The sequence below is a fragment of the Semicossyphus pulcher genome, unplaced genomic scaffold (assembly GCF_022749685.1).
Source record: "Semicossyphus pulcher isolate SPU_LCO1_2020_fin unplaced genomic scaffold, fSemPul1.0.p SCAF_11, whole genome shotgun sequence".
In the NCBI taxonomy this organism is placed as follows: Eukaryota; Metazoa; Chordata; class Actinopteri; order Labriformes; family Labridae; genus Semicossyphus; species Semicossyphus pulcher.
The window spans coordinates 28,536,885-28,554,052 of record NW_027211615.1 but is presented as its reverse complement, the minus strand read 5'-3'; the positions used below and the strand labels follow the sequence as shown (position 1 = coordinate 28,554,052).

At 43.6% G+C, this 17,168-nt stretch overlaps 2 protein-coding genes across 2 annotated transcripts in view; one reads left to right on the top strand and one right to left on the bottom strand.

Moving 5' to 3' along the window:
• xrn2 (5'-3' exoribonuclease 2) overlaps positions 1-13,736 on the top strand; it is a 41,674-nt gene extending 27,938 nt beyond the window's left edge. Inside the window, exons 29-31 of the mRNA XM_069657651.1 lie at positions 8,149-8,212; positions 10,942-11,179; positions 13,365-13,736. Coding sequence (XP_069513752.1) covers positions 8,149-8,212; positions 10,942-11,179; positions 13,365-13,427 — 365 coding nt within the window. The 3' untranslated portion in view covers positions 13,428-13,736. The remainder of the gene's footprint in view (positions 1-8,148; positions 8,213-10,941; positions 11,180-13,364) is intronic.
• Positions 13,737-14,547: 811 nt separating this feature from the next.
• On the bottom strand, positions 14,548-16,375 carry nkx2.4b (NK2 homeobox 4b). Its single transcript, XM_069657468.1, has 2 exons — positions 15,892-16,375; positions 14,548-15,200 (listed from the first exon to the last, which is right to left on the bottom strand). The coding sequence occupies exons 1-2, from the start codon at positions 16,373-16,375 to the stop codon at positions 14,548-14,550; spliced, it is 1,137 nt and encodes a 378-aa protein (XP_069513569.1).
• Positions 16,376-17,168: the final 793 nt, after the last annotated feature.

Sequence of the window (17,168 nt, the reverse complement as noted above, 5' to 3'; positions counted from 1 at the left end):
ATGTCATTTGGTAACGATTGATCGTTTTGAACACTACGTCATTAATAACGTCCCTCGTTAATTGCGATCAATTAATTACAAAGCCTGAAAGTAATGAGATGAAAACACTGGATTTGTGAGAGATAAGGTAACCGTTATTTTATTTATGAAATGTTTCTTAAGCAGGATTATTACGTCCTCTGTGTAAAACGCACGGAGGTGAAATGTTGGGGCGAGGATGTTTTGCTCTCATCGGAGGTAGTAAGTAACACGTGTCCTGACAGCATGCGAGCGTTGGGACACGGTGTAAGGGATAGTGAGCAGGTTCTCGCAGAATGGACCCCGGCAGGGTGAGCGGGACCCGTCTCTACATTATCCTGCTTATTACTCGAGTTATTATTTGACACTGATGATTGATTAGGAAATTATTTTATGAATTAAGAAATTTATTATTTTTCCATTTTCCGTTTAAAAACAGTCCATCACACTCGCAGTGAGAGCTGTGTCCATAGCAACGGTTAACTCTAGCATTCTTAATGCTAACCAAGCTAATATTACTTTCATTAACATGCTAAGCTAGCTGTTATTTCTCACATTCTGTCTCGTCACTGTCGGAGTCTGTTGACATTTTCTTTTCCACTCACCATCTTTAAACACCGCCGTATCCCGTCCTGTGTTCTGTTTCATGTTTACTTCATGTGCCGTCTTCAGTTTTGATTTCTGCGTCGTTTAACCTTCATAGCTTCGTCTCTGCTGTTTTCGTCTCTTTTCGTTTTTCCCTCGGTAAACGGACAGACGTATCATTTACCGGACTTCTTTCGGCGGATTGATATGATTACAGTTAGTCCTCCAGGATCGCAGGTGTGATTAGAGCCACATCCCTAGCAACCCCTAGCCTGTTCTTCATAACAATGGTCTGTTATCGAGAAATATCAGACCTTGGAATGCCGTAATTAACCAATCAGGTTGTGTCAAGTGTTTAACACAGCCTTGTAATAACAGAGTCGTCAGTGTTTCCACAACACTGGAACGTGTAAGAGCACACTGGGGCGGCTTGACGCCGGCGTTGCTTGGTCCAATGTGTAATGACAAAAGCAGCATAATGGTTAAACTTCGTTACGGCGCTGTGGCAGAATTGCCGTGTAAAAAGGGCTTTAGGTTTACTTCCTCTTTTAATTCATCATAAGACTCAAATTCAGTGTTCAGTGGCCGAGTAATAAAAACCCTTAAAGGAGCCGAAACATTCCTGGTTTGCAGTTTCTGTCCGCATTGTCCAAAAATAATTACATTAGTGAAACATTTTAGAGCTTTTAATTCAGAAAAATGTCTTGAATGATGTAAAAAAAGACGCAGCTGAATGTGGTGACACGAACTTTTCATCTGCAGCATCCCAGGCCAGAAGACTCTGAACAAACGGCTGAATTTAACACCTAAAAAAAGATGTAGTTGAAAGTTTAGTAAAAAATTAAGTGGACTTTTCAAGGTCGCGGATGAACAGTGAAATGGTGTGAATTGTTGGATTCAGAGCTGCAGCCTTGTGTTGAACAATACATTAGGATCTTTATTATGACGCACCTACTTACAGCAGTCTCATTAAATTCTGCTCAAACTTCCTTTCGGCTCGTCTTCTTGAAAATGTTCCACCTCTGATGAAAAGAAAACTGTGAAGAAAGGACCAAATCTCAACTGCCAAAGTTTAATAAGATTTCTTTATTTCCTTTTGATCCTGTCAGTAAAGTTTTCCCTACAAACCACAGCCTGAGCTCATCAACGCTACGTATCATACTCTCACAACTGTTCATCATATAGTCTCTTTACGACTTGATAAATTAGGTCAAATAATTAAACATCTCCATTGTTGTTCATCACGCGAGGGTTTGTTGAAGGGCTCGTCACATATGGAGGCAGGATCTCTTCCCCGGCTCCTAATCACGCGGTGTGCTCGCCCCGCCCTCGGCCCCGCGCTCCTCTGCCAGCTCTTCTCCAGTTTGACTTTGATGTGCCAATTTGCAAGTAGATGAATAATCTCATCTGCCCACTGATGGCGTGCGGGGGAGTCGCAGCTATTCTGGTGGCACTTGATGCAAATGGGGGTTTTTGGCTCCTCCGGATCGCGGCAGCACCTCCCCTGGCCTCTGCCGCTCGTTCTTAATGTTAAACTTGGCAATTAGCGCTCCAGGACAGTCTTTTTTTTAATCACACCTGCTCTGTAGTTTCTCCATCGTGCCTGGGGAAATGGTTACTTTTAACAGATTGGAAGCTTTATGAATGTTTAGCATGTTGTTAGTTCTGCCTGTTCCTGGAGACAGAGGATGGTTTGTATCACATCAGGTTTATTAGAACAAGTACCTGTTAAAGGAAGGACTGAGATCAGATTTTATTTCTGCTGATTTTTAAGGTTTAAAGGTGCAAACTGTAGACTTCCCATGCTCACCAGGTCTTTCCTGGTTTAAAGCCAGCAGCTGGAGGGGATCACATTTGTCTGCTTAACTGACAAATCTATACATTTCCTGTTAACTCTGAGAACGAACCACATTACATGTACTAATTAACCTATATCTTGTGGCGAGATGCACCTAATTTTTATTCCTATTTGAAGCCAATAATTAAAGATGTGTTCCCTTACTTTGCCAAGAGATTGAAAAGAGGGACAATCGTGTTTCCACTCATGCTGACGACTGTATGTTGCTCAGCCTGGCCCGGAGTCAAACAGACACACCTGCAGCCTTTTACATCCGTGTTACATTTCTGTCTAAGTTGTCGGGTTGTATGGCACCAGATGAGGAAAACACCCACTTTTTAATTAATTTAATACCTCTGTAAACATTGTCCTAACGAGTTTATGGTTTTAAATGCAGTCTCTAGTCTTCAATTCAAATAGAGGATAAAGCAGGATATCATTATGGCATGGCTACAGATTGCTACTCCAGGGACCTGTAAACCAGGATAGAGATGTAACGATGAGTGTAAACCCTCTCGTCTAAATATGGGCTCTTCTTCTTGCAAAAAAATAAGATGGCAGCGGACAAAATGTCAGACTCAAGGCTTAAAGTTGTAATCTCTAAGATCTCAGTTTCGTTCTCTTGGCGGCACCTGTGGTGATAAACGGTAATTACAGGAGCACACTTCCCAGATATCCAGACAGTGCTGCATGTGTGACGTCCACGGTCGGCTCCGGTTGTAACTCTTGATTTTTGCTTCATCTGAGCGTCGAGTTTGTTTCTTCTTCTTTGGATTTTCACTTCTTGTTGAAGTTGTATCTGTAGTCATCCATCTTTTCTTTGTTTGTTCAGCCATAGTAGATTACTGTTTACTCGCAACACTTGCAGAGAGCGGAAAAGCAGCCGCTTAGCTCCGCCTACCCTCTCTGGCAGACCAACCACTGCTGGCTGATGGAAAACGCGTCACTAACTGGGCGCTGCTTGTGATTTTTTCCCGTGAAAGTCACCACAGACAGCCAGTCCGTAAAAATGCAAAGGCTTTAATCACCATTGTTACCTCATTCAGTGATAGTGACTCAACAGACATTTATTTACTTTAAATTGTCATCACCAACCCGATGGATAACGTCACAGTCTATGGCTGGAAGTAAAGATCTCGTATTTAAGTTACCATCCTCCTTATTCAACAGTTGTTTCATAAATAACTAATTTCATATTCGTGGGGATTTGATTTACTATTTAAACTCTGTTTTTATCATTTAGCTGTTGGTAATTTTCCGTGATAATCCTCATAAAGAGCCAACATTTCCTCTGTGTAGGAAAGATTTTGGCCTTTTGAAAAGATTTTTAACAGCAACTGGAATTATTCTTTTTTTGAATAGCACAAAAGATGTAAATCTTCTTATTACTTTTTAACATTGATGGTTAACATTGGCCAGCTATAATATTGCCTTCTTTAGGAATGTGATTATCCAGACAAGTAGGCCTGATCCTGCAGCAGGAGGCCGGAGCTCGCCTTTGTCCAGATAACACTTTCTCAGAGCCAATCCTCTGCTCGGCCAGTAATCACTGCAGGCTTTTGTGGGGGGTTTCTGGGGGGGTTTGCTGCTGATTAGCGTTGTGGGAGACCTGGGCCGGTAATGAGACTGTCGAGTGGCTCCGCTGGACACAGTGGCCCCCTCTGATAAAAGCATCCGGGAGGATCCCGTTTGATTGGGCTGTGTGATGCGCTCTGAAGAGGGTTGAAACCAAAGTTAACTTCCCCCTTTGACGACGCTGCTACCTCCTGCGGTGATGTGTCAACACGCTGCCTCTGAATCGGGCTGCGGGGCTTTGTGTGCCGCAGCCGGACCAGCTGGTGTTTAATAACCAGCCGGGGAGTCTCTGCTGGTGGCCATTATTGTCTTGACACACAGTGACACCAAATTTTAACCAGGGCAGCAAAGTAACAGATTCACCCAGCGGCCACAGTGGCTGATAAGCCTCCAAACTCCCCGGCCACTTGAGAATAACAACTGCACATAATAGCTGCTAACACCGGCTCTCACCAAACACACGTGGCCTTGATGTTGCATTGTTCGTACCCTCTGTGTTCTTATCAAACTTTTCTCATGTCCAAAAACTCTAAAAAATGTCTTCTTAAAGCTTCTATGAGACAGTCGTTTCCTCTCACAAGAGATGAATTCGCTGAAGCCTCCGTTTTGCTTTTGCTCAGTGCTAACACTCTCATCCTTTGAAGCTCTGCAGCCTCACAGATTCAGCTTTAAAATGGTGCAACAGACACTTAAACACAAACCTTTAGTGTAGTGTGTCGCAGGTATTTCAGAGGACTCTACAATAGCGCAGTATTCTTGGTAGTCGTCTCTCAATGAAATCATGAATATGTATTTTATATCCTTTAATAATTCTATAAATTCTGCTGCGTGAAAGAGTCCAAGGACATTGTAATTAGAAAGAAAGAGGCCTGAGGTTTATAGTGTGAAAAGCTTAGCTGAACATTAGAGTAGCACAGTGAATGCATTGCACATTTTTGTGATTTACTGGCTTCTTTCTTTCAGAGTTTTGAGGACAGACCTGAACGTAAACACTGCCCAAGTTAAGTTCTTGTACAGCAGCAATGCAAACAAACACAGATGCCTTTTAGACGTTCAGTGTACTTTTTATTTGCACTTGAAGTCTGCCGTCAAACAATCACCAGCTTAAGAAATATTCAAATAGAACCGAGTCATAGAAATACTCTTCATTCAGAGGTTTTAATCTTTCTTGGGTTGTGCAGCAGCGACAGATGAAGTTTTGTGCGTCCGTCTGTCGGCTTTGTCCCGCGCACAGAAAAGTTACTGTCCTGCCTCGGTGACCGCTCCTGAGCCGGCTGGACGGGAGCTGAGTCAAATAGTCGCTGAACTAATTGAAAAGAGGGCGGAGAGAGACGTTTAGTTGTTTAGCGCGGTTGTAATCCCGGCGTTAATACAGTGGACGCAGCGTGTTTTAAGGATTTAAAGCGTAATCCTTTGTTGGCTTTTGTGCGGCGCAGACTGGAGGTCTATACACTTTCAGATCATTGTTAATTAAGGAGATTGACAGGTGTCCACTTGTAATTCTCTCTTTTGAGGCATCGCTGGCGATGAGGAAAAGAAGAGCGGAGTGTTGTGGAGTTATAATTGGAGCCCGACTGGGTGGTCCACTTAAAGTTTGTTGGTGGAGGAGATAATCAAACATGAAAACTGAATGACAAAAACCAGATGATGATGTGCCGACAGCAGTCTGCCTGCTGGCTCCTAATTGTGTCTTTTTACTACTTTTCCAGCAGTCAGACGAGAACTGGTGGAATATTTCCTGCTTGAATTCCCTTCAGATTATTTCAGTATAATATTCAATTTGAATGAGCTCTAAAAAGATATAGGATGATTATCAGATATCAGGCGGTCCAACATTCCTGTAAACCTGCACTGACGTTTTTGGTTTCCTTCTATTTAATTTCTAATACATTTCTGATGTTAATTTTCCGTAGAACACTGATGCTCTTTTCTTTGTTTAATGTGGTTAAGCAGTTATTGGACATACAAAAGCACAAATTCTGCTGTGAATTAGTGTCCTATGATGATCTGGATGTAAGGAACGTTTACTGGGAACTTGTTTTTGTGGAAGTATATAAATTAAAACAAGAGTTCAGATATTTTTAATTTTAAGCTCAAATCAAGTCTGAAGTTCTGCTCGCAGCTCTGTGAGGCTCTGCTTAGACACATCAATGCTTCACCATGAATGCTAACTGCATGCTAACATGCTCAAATGTAATATTAGAGAAGCAGGTGACGGAGTTTGTGACGGCCCTGGGTGAAGCAGGAAGTGGTTCGTTTTTGATGTTGTTTCCGGCGCGATGCTATGCTCCGTCAGTAACTTCTGCGACTCCTCGTCATCTCAGCTACAAATTCCGCCCGTCTCCGTCCGAGCAGCGCTCGAACATCGTTCCAAATGTGTCGGCTCCGAGTTTGATAAACAGACTGAATGAGTAACAGATACAATAAAGACCGAACCACCGTAACATCCTCACTGGTTACTAACCCTGTCTCCGGCGCGTTTGTGAAATCAGACGGTGACGCAGCAGAAAAGAGACAGACAGGAGGATACTTCACTGACAATGGGAAAAGACAGCATCTATAAGCAGGTCTTCCCGGGTCTGAAAAACCTGCGTCAACGAGCTTATTTCAGGTGGGAAAGGGGTATCAGCGTGCTCGCTCAGGTCTGGCTTGGTCTTTTTGTCATCCTGCTTGTACAATTTTCTGCAACTAAACAAGCAACCAGAGATTTTTGCTTTTACTGATGATGAGATCAAGAAAAGAGAGGATCGTGTGTTAACGTTTTCTTTTTGTGTGAAGATGAGTTTTTAATTAAAAAAATAAAGTGGTTTTTTTTTGCGTCGGCTAAAGTTGTAGACGTAGCCTTAAGTTTTGGGGTTTACCTTCGTTCACGAGTATCTGCAATGCCTGGAAGGAATTTTCTCACATCTATATTTAATTTAAAAATGAACGCCCTCTGTGATGGATCAGCGGACAGTCCCTCCTCGTGCTATCCCTCGCACACTGCAGGTTGACTGCTTGGTGAAGGCGTACAACTATGAGGCGGTAACTGTAGTTTAACTGCAAGAAGAGCAGAAGTTAAACTGTCACTCAAATAGTTCCATTATAACGAAAGTATTTTCTGTATGAAGTGTTTCCAGTGATTAGCTGCTCTTTTATCTTATTTTTGTTTCGTTGAGTTGTTGATTGGACAAAAAATCAAAGACATGTTTACAACCCAGCCTGATGATGAACTGCTCCATCTCTATATCTGCTCTGTATCGGTTTTAATCCTGACCTTCAGTATCGGCCTCTCTGACCTCTTATCGGTCGGATCCTAGTTTCTACACCGACTCCTCTCCGGGTTTCTTAACGTGGGTTTCTGGCTCTCTTTTTTTCCCTCCGCACCCTTCACCCGCCCCGAGCCGAGCCACTCAGCGGTCCTGCCCCGATAAACAAACAAGTCCGCGGCTCGCAGCTGGTCATCGCCTTGGCAACAGTGAATCTGGAAGAAGCCGTTAGCTCCTCTTTTTTTTTTTTTTTCTAAGTGTGTCTTTGTGAAGGGCCTGCAGCGATGGAACCAGGGTACTTGAGGCGTCCACAATGCTGCCGGCTGAATGCTTATTTCATTTTCTGAACAAAAAATGCAAATGTGGCGCTCCGGCTCTCCCTCGTCTGCCTCTCCGCCTCCACCCTCCACCTCCATCCAGAGCCCGCCGCAAATACAACCATTCAATAAGCTTAATTTTATCATGGCAACAGTTTGTTCTGTATCCATAACAGAAGTGAAATAGTGGATATATTTTTGATTTGCTTTTATTCGAGGTTAAAGCCGACTTGTGTTGGGTTAATTTGTCTCCATGTTTCATGTCAAATCCCTCCAGTTTGTTCTTCTAAACAATAAAACTGAAGGATTTTCTCAGGTTTTATTGCAGCTCAAGGCGACCCAAGGTGCTTTTAATGTGAAATGTTTATCCCTTTTTATGATCCTGTTGATTTTTCAAAATAAAAGCACCTTAAAGCACAAGAATAACAAAGCTGTCCCGCTCTGTGCTGCTGGTTTGCTCACATGCATGTTCTAGATGGAGCTCAAGTAGTCGTCTTTCCCCTCTGCTCCTTCTGAAACTTCACCGAGCAGAACCACTTCTGAACATGTCGTCTTTTGTTCTCCGCAGATTCCAGGCAGCAGAACAGTTTGTTGGGAGCGCCTCCCCCCTTCCACCAGCCCCACTTTCCAAGGTGAGTCGGCTTCATGTGCATGTTTAGGTCGAGCTGGGGAGGAAAGTTGACCGGCTGTTAGAGCCACTCTGACGGTAAAGTTTGGTGTGAACACTGCTCTAAAAAATAAAGAGGAAGTAAGTTCAGGATTTAGTCTTTGTTGCAGTTTCAGCCAAGGACTTTGTGCACAGTTGGTTTGATTGTGTGCTCTCTCAGATGTTATTTTACTATGAAATGTCCTCAAACGTCCCTCAGCTTGTTTCCTTTTTAAATCAGAGGTAGAATTAAACACGTCAAGGCCCTGGTTGCTGCTCATTGTAGCTCCTCTCCGGCTAAATCCCCCCTGTCTTCCTACACCAGCGCTCTGCCGTCCTCCGTCAGGGGAGCTTTACTTCTGGCTGCTGAATTAAGATTTTTCCCCGTCGCTCTAAAACAAATTTCTCTCGAGGAGGTTTGTGCAACTTAATGAGGCATCACTAATGCTGTTGGAGGCTGCGCAGCTCCCCGCGCCGCACAGACCGGCTATTGATTCTGGCTCCAGACCTCTCCAAAAGTCCTAATCAGGTTCCCCGGTTCAACTTTTCAGGCCCATTGTGGCTCGGTGTCAGCTCAGGTCAGTAGTTATTAGCAGAGACTGAAAACAGTTTCTTTAGCTGCTCGGGACCGGACCAAATGAAATGCAGGAGGAACTTGGAGAGGAGGGGGATTACGGATTCCAGCGCTCGCTTAAGTCCGGCGCTGGCCAGAGTGTGACATGGTTCAGTAATGAGGGATGGGGGCTGCAGCTCAGTTTCTCTTCTCTTCATTGTCCCTAAGAAGAGACTTTTAATATCAGCTCTGGATTGACACATTGTCCGCCGGCGGTTTGGAGGGCCGTGGCGTGCCGACTCTTCACTCGGTCCCACGGAAGCAATGCGGCCGCCTCATTTCAGAGGATCCGAGCCATATGTGAATATGTTTCATTTCATACTCTGCAGAGGTGCACATGAAAGAGGGCAAAGTCAGCTCAGAGGAGAGGCTGTTGTATCTGTTTGAGGGCTCGATCCCTCGGTAAACGCCCGTCGAGAGGGGTTTTAGGGAGGTTAAAGGTCACCTCGCTCCCTGGATCAGAAAGGCCAGCAGTAGATCTGTCGCTGGATATTCAAAATTACCAGAAAACATCTAAACCATTAAAGTCTGTTTGTTTTTTATGAATACAATAACACCTGAGGACTTGTTGGAGTAAGGACTGTTGTTAAGAAGCTAAAGTTGGCTCCAAATTTCTGTTCTCTCAGTTGAAACCTTATTTTCTTCAGCTAACGTTCTTTTACAGCCTTAAATCAAGTTAATAGTTTTGTTTAATTGATTAATATGCGTAAAGTTTTTTTCACTTCATGGTTTAATTCATGAACACAACAATGGATGCACGATATTGGATTTTATGCCGATATTTTCCGACCCTTTTTGCCGACTTCAATACCGATATATTGGACATGTTTTTTTCCACCTAATGCAGAGAACATGAAGTCTCCCCTGTAGTGGAGTTGATATCATGCCTGCTCTTATTGTAGTGGCCTGCTGGCAGATGCAGAAATAACATAATACAGTGCTTTTTAAAATGTGCACATTCACTGAGCGATATAAGAAAACTACTTAAACTTAGGTTTTGTACAAAATGCCATATTCATTTATAACATTTTCTTTAAAATAAAACTGTAATATTCAAACTTAGACAGGCTTGGATGATGCTCTCCCTGAGACAATCCTGGCAATAGTCACAACTAGGGCACATTTTACCTTTTGCACAGAACAAATACATAAATAAAATCAACCTTGCTGTCCGTTTCGGAAACTTTGAAAATCTGCCGCAAACATCTTGCACCCTTCTTCACGCCTGATGGAAGAGGCGTGGTGCAGGCAGTGCACGCACTCTCACGCTAAGTTGATGTCGTAGCTTTATGTCAAGATTTTTTAGGGAATCATCGAGCATTAAGACAAAATTATAGCGTTGTTTTATCGGCGGAAAATATCGGCAGAAAAATGGCATATCTGCCGATAACGTGCCGATAATATTGTGCAGCCCCAACACGAGAGTTTCCAATAACATAAAACTGAGAGGTCTGAACCTGACGCCGACTTCACTATTTTTGCTTTATAAGTTACTGAACCAATTAATCAGTGAATAAATACTTGTCACTTATTGTTCTCAGTGAGCTGAAAACTGCTCACAGTGAAGTAAAGTTTGGCGTCCTCTCAAACAGAGGTCGATACCAGAACTCCTGTTTCAGACGTACTATTGAAAATGTCTGAACGATAATGAAGCCCACTGATAAAGTAAGGAGTGTTTGATTTATGTATTTAAAGATAGAAACAAAGCTACCATCTGTCCAAACAGGAAGCTGAATAAAAACTCTCTCTGGTTTAATTTATGGTCCTTTGAGCCTTTAAGAGCTGAAGTAAATTTACATGATGCCTTGATCTGGTGACTTAACCTGTTTTCAGCTGGTATTTCTAACGTCACCCTGAGCTGACCTGTTAAATCTGAGCTCACATGGTTTTATTTTCTATCAGCTGCATGAACAGGTATGCGGATATTTCAGCTTTCAGTGCAGGTGCCTCTTCGTCCAAGGCCTCACATCCTCTTCAGACAAAAACGCGACCGGGACCTCTGCGTGTTAGACAATCTCTGCATGAATCTGAGACCTTGCTGTGTAGTGTACTTAACGGTGCTCCTGCAGAGGCTGACAGATGTGTTGTGTCCGTGTTTCCAGGCAGCAGCAGCAGCAGCAGCAGTACGGCAGCGGAGGCGGAGGCGGAGGTGGAGGTGGAGGCGGAGGCGGGGGCGGGGGTCACGGCTGGGATCGAGCCCAGCAGTCGCAGCAGTCGTCGTACCAGCAGAACCTGAACCGTGGCCAGGGAGGGGCGGGGCCAGGCGGATACCAGCAGCGCTACGATCAACGTAGAGACGACTGGCAGGGCGGCAGGGACAACCGGGGGCAGCAGCACCAGGTAACAAAAAAACAGACCAGCTCTACAGTTTTTAACCCTTCCTCTGCCGGAGCAGACGGGGGGGTTCTGTCTTCTTGTGATGTCGTTTCTTTATTGGCTTTTAGAACCACGTAGCTTTAAAAAAATACACAAACTACTTTTTCTTCAGATTTAGCAAAATACACGAGCAAAGCTTATTGTTACAAACAATGTTGTTCATAGAAACAAGAAGAAAGTATCTTCTCACACTATATTGAGATGAGCTTGTCAGTTTAATCTACTTTAATGTTTCTTTCCACGCTTTACATCCCTAGAATCTGCTCAACCTGAAGCTCATCAAAGTTATGCAAGCTGTGCTCTTACAGCTCGATGCTATTATGGTTTTTATTTAAGATGAATTCACGCTAACAACGATGTCCTGCAGCGTGAACACGAACCCCTGCTGTCGGCGTCTTGTCACCACATGTCACACCGCATGCACGCAACGTAGTGACGTCATCAACAACCAGAAAACACAAAGGACACTTTCAGGATTATGTCTTTAACTTTATGTTGATTTTAAAAAGGATTATGTAAGCAACAGCCTCTAGTGGCTTCACACTGGAGGCCGTTTTCATAGCATTAAATATACATACAGTTTAATGTTCACCTCATCGGGCTCGCTGTCCCTGTCTTTAGCTGTGTGTTTGTTCTTGTGTAGCCGCCCAACAATCTGATTCTGATTCTTCTAAATGTTTTATCTTCAACCCAAATCATCTGAAGTGGACCGACGACTTCACCGGCAGGTTTTAGTTCAAGACTTAAACAATTCACGAGCTTCAGTCACTGAAACGTTCCAAACTTATTTCCCTTCTCGTGTGTTCACAGCTGCACTAAATGAAACCGAGGAATCTGATTGGCTGTTTCTCGATGATGCTGAAAACTTAAAATGGTTTAAAGTGAATTAAATCCCTTTGACACGATCGAGTGTTCGTTTGAGGCATTTCTGTTGACGATCGTTTCATCTGAATCTTGTTTTTTTTTTTAAACATTTTAAACATTTAATTTCTTCTGTTAAAGATGGTTTGCTTCTTTAACACTTAATGTTGAAACAGTTTTAAGCTGTTTTTAGAAGAAGTAGACCTGTATGTGTGGACTCTTCTCTCCTATAATAACTTCACTGTGATGTGAACTCACTGGACTTAAAATGTTGGCCAGGTAACTTCCTGAATTGTTTCGTCTCTGTGCTGTGACTTCCTGGTGTTTAGTTTTTATATGTTGACCCTTGCGAGACTTTAACTCTGCAGAATGTAGGACTGAAAACTTTGACCCCACACACACACACACGCACACACACACACACACACACACACACACACACATACATGCAGACCGTCTTCTGATTGGTCGACAGCTTCTTACCTCTGTGGAAAATACAAAAAGGTTTCAGAAAAGTTATTTATTTTATTTATTTTTAAACTTTATGAACAGACTGCGTTCACTTACCTCAGAGCGGTGTGTCCCCACAGATACTTCTGCTTTTGTTTGGGTTAGTTAATCTGTCGGTGGTTTTAATGAGGACTATTTCTGCAGAAGAAAGTAGTTCTGTTTTTTTGTTTAAACCTCCACACAGTGGGAGCCAGGGATCGAACCACTGACCCTGAAAAGAAAACATTGTTTCTAACAGGACAACATGAAAATACTTTATGTTGTGCTGAAGAAATATTTAACAGCTTTTAAACTTCAGGAGTGTAAATGTGGTTCTGCCAAACATTCAGAGACAAAAACAAACTAATGCTTAATTTTCCTCGGCTCAACAACTTGTGCATAAAACGTGCGTGGGAAAAAAGAATGAGTTTGTGCTTTATGAATAAAGTTTGAATTGAATAAAGATGCACTGAAAATAAAAGCATCTTCACATTAAGTTAAAGATCAGGATCGAAGTGAACTTTACCTTTAAATATTTTATATCTCTGCGTAATAAATACTTGTGTGGATTTATATGTTAAGATCTTAAAATAGTTTTAATGTGAAGGAAAAGTGACGTTTTTACTGCAAAGAACAAAACAAAGAGGACGAGTTTCCTTTTTTTAAACTAAATTAAATCAACTTGTTTCTATTTTTGTATTATGCTATATTTTCTGTAAGATGTCTGATTGTATTTATTATAAATCTTTTTCTTTAAATGCAGAACTTGTTGTAACTGAAAGATGTGTGTGTGTTTCAGGGCTACAGCTCCGGCAGAGGTTACCCTCCTCCTCCTCCGTCCAGACGGTACAACTGGAACTAAAGTCAAAGGAAAGTCGGACTGTGGGCTGGATTTGTGCGGGGAGGGGGTTTGACTCTTTTTAGGGGAGACATGTCATCTTTATCTTTTTATTGTCCTCTTGTACAATGAATTTTTTTCTTTTTATTTTACTGACAAAAAAACCGTGTTATGTAACTTGTGATTTTTAAGATGATCAGCCTGTAAAACTTGTCAAATACAAGTGAGTCAAGGACAAAGAGTCCCGCTGTGTTTCTTTTTGAGAGAGATCTCCAAAGTGTCCGAAAACAAACAGGAAATAAAATGTTGGGATGTTTTTTTGTCTGCCAGGAATTACCTCCTTCATTTCCAGGGTTTTTTTCCTTGAAATTCACACTTAAATTTAAAAAGCAAAGCCACTTAGAAAGCCACTTATTTTTTAATAAATCTCCCATCAGAATAACAAAATGAAAAGTGATCGTTTGTGTTTACTAATTTGGATTCAACCAAAGCAAAATGCCTGGAGGATATTCGGGTACATTCATGCAGCAAAGAGGCATCAAACCACCGTTTGTATCCACCTCCGTCTCTACCCCGCTGTAACTGTCTCCATTGTTCTTGTTTCTTTTTAAAAACACTGAAAATCTGCAGAATCCCGCTTCCGGCTTCACAATAAAAGCATTAAAATGTCAAAAGAAAAAACATTTATTCAATACCGGAAATAAATTTAAAACAGCTGAAACAAAGAATATTTAATGACTTTTTACTTCTGTGTAAATATTTAATTTAAACCAGGAAGCAGCTGCTGCTTTACTTTGTGTGGACTTCATATATGAGCGCAGTGCGCGTGCCTCATCCTGAATCTCCTCAGATTAGATTTTAACTTTAAATCACATCCTCAGTAACAAAACAAAAAAAGCTTTATAACAAATATTTCGTTCATAATTATCAACCTTCGGATGAGTTTCAGGCCCTCGTGTACAGTTTTTATTTTTGCACCTTGTTGCTCAAAACCACCGAGTGTCTTTTGAGTCCCTGTGTGCGTAAAGGAACCAGAACTTTACGCACGGTACGAACGAACGAAAAAAACAAGTCTGGTGCGAGTTTGTTGTCCCAAAAAAATCCAACTCATGTCCGGATCCCGTCAGTCCTCCTCCCGGTGTCACTACCAAGTCCTCCCGTACAGTAAATTGGAGCCGATCATGCTGTTTGTGTACTCGATTAGCGCCGCGTCTGTCTGCGTCATGTTGATCTGCGCGTGCAGTCCCAGCGGCGGGCTCGGGGACAAATCATCCAGCTCCTCCGTGGACGACAGCTGGTTCACCTGCTGCTGCGGGGTCGCCGTCATGGCCTCCCCCGCGCTGCTCTGTCTGTTTCCAGTCTGGTTGGAGCCGCTGGAGTCGTTCCTGCAGCTCTTACCGGTCTTGGATAGAACCGGGGATACGGAGGAGGAGCGGCACAGACCTCCACCGCTTCCTCCTCCACCACCGCCGCTCCCGTCCTGCAGCTGCTGCGTGCTCTTGTCCTTGGCCTGCCGCTTCAGCTTGTAGCGATGGTTCTGGAACCAGATCTTTACCTGGTTCGGGGTGAGGTGGATCAGTCCGGCCAGGTGTTCCCTCTCCGGCGCGGACAGGTACTTCTGCTGCTTAAAGCGCCGCTCCAGCTCGTACACCTGCGCCTGGGAGAAGAGCACCCGCCGCTTCCTGCGCGGCGCCGCGTGCAGCGTCACCATGGACTTGGCGCTGGAGTCCATCCCAGCTAGGCTGCCCACCATCCCGGACATGTTCATCCCGGCGGAGGGGCCCATGAATCTGGAGACTTAAAAAATATTCCAAATAATAACGTTTGAATAAAAACTGCTACATTTTACTAGAGAAGACTGAAGAAAAGCTGCATCCCAAATCTATCCGCAACATCAGCATCACTTGTGAATCTAGAGTAATTAAAAAGCTTGTTTTAAAATATGAGAAAAAAAAACATTAAATACACGAATTAAATAAGCCGAAAAGTTTTGTGGAAAACGAGGAAACGTTTTGCTTTATTTTTAGGGATAGGCCTCCGTCCCGTTTTCAAAACAAATATGAAGCCATTAGAAATAAAGACAAATACGGAAGTAGATTCTTTTTTTAAATGGAACATTTAAAACAATTAGTCATTAAATAATTTAATAAATTGGTTTTAGCGCCACAGATACTTTAGATAACTTGTACTTTGACAGTGCTTTAATTGTGCTTTATATTTCTGGAGGCCTGTTCAAGTCCTGATAGAAGAAGATAATAATGATGCTAAAGGAAATATAGATGCCATAAAATATACAGAAAAGGTCACTTTAATCCCAATAATTAGTGCCAAAAACACGCACTTAAATTCAGCCTCACCACAACATGGCCGTTTTTATCATCGTGCGTAAAAGGAGGCCAAACTGTCCGGCGCGTATTTTCTCTCTTTTTAAAACTTTCCAGATTTAAAAAAACTTAACTTTTTTTTTTTTTTTAAATCAAGTTCTTACTTGTGGGGTATCTGGGCTCCGGGTTGCTGTACCACGCCGCCGCCCCTCCGCCCCTCACAGTCTCCTGGTAGGACGGCAGCTCTCCCACGTTCCCGATGCCGCCGTTGCAGAACCCTCCGACGGCCCCGGAGAACTGCGGCACCCCGTGGGGCACGTGGTAGGGCCCGCCGGGTCCCAGCGCGGCGGCCGCTGCTGCTGCTGAGGCTGAGGAAGAGGAGGAGGATGAGGATGAAGAGGAGGAGGACAGGTGGTGATGGTGATGGTGGTGGTGATGATGGTGAAGATGAGGCGGCTGGTGCTGCTGCGCCTGCTGCTGATGCTGCATACCCGGCTGGGAGACTTGCGGCTGCCGGTAGGCGCCCAGCGGGGACCCGAGGCTCCCCGCGGCGGGATCCATCCCTCCGAACCTCCGGTAGCTGTCCTCCATCGGGCTCAAAATGTCGCTGACTGAGAAGGGGGTGGAGTGTTTGGGGCTGAAGGACATGGTGCGGACCCCCCGGGCTCTGGCTGGATGTGGTCGGGTCAGTCCGGCGGCTCTCTGCCTGCGTCCCCCTCCCTCCCTCCGGCTTCGTGCTTCCTCTACGTCCCTGGGAAGAAGTCCAGCTGATCGGCTGCACGAGGAGACGAGTTGCCCTTATCCCGCCGGACTCAGACTCCAACACACGGAGGGGCGGAGCGACGCGGACACAGCGGCAGCAGCAGCCAACAATGGTAATTGACATTACAGAGGTAAGTGGAGAAAATGGTTTGGACCTACTTTCTCCATCCGCTGAGGCTGTTTGCTTCACGAGGTTTGACCAGAGTCACGAATTCCTCTAACCTCACAGATGAGCTTCACTCTGTCGAAATGATATATTATTAATAAGTCTATTGATCACTGAACTGGAGCTGGTGCACGTGCTTACTCACCTGCAGGTTACAAACTGTTACTGATCAGATGAGCGTCACATCGGCAGCGATGAGAGCGGAGATTTCTCCTACAAAGATGTTTACATTTTGGGAACTTAAATCTTTGGAAGCTTCAGTCTGATCTGTTAAAGTTTACATGTGAACATTTTATTATCACTTTGACCCGTTTTTAATCCAAACTCACCTGTAACATCTGCGCTACATCCACGTGTCTGACAGGCTGTAAGTCTTTCTGCGTCTGTTGTCTCACTTTCATCTCCAGTTACGCGCAAACACGGAGAGCTGTTTTCTATCTGAAGAACGACCTGATATAAACTTTAACACTCGTTTACAAAGTGTCTCCTGATTTATTCATTTAGTTTTAAACA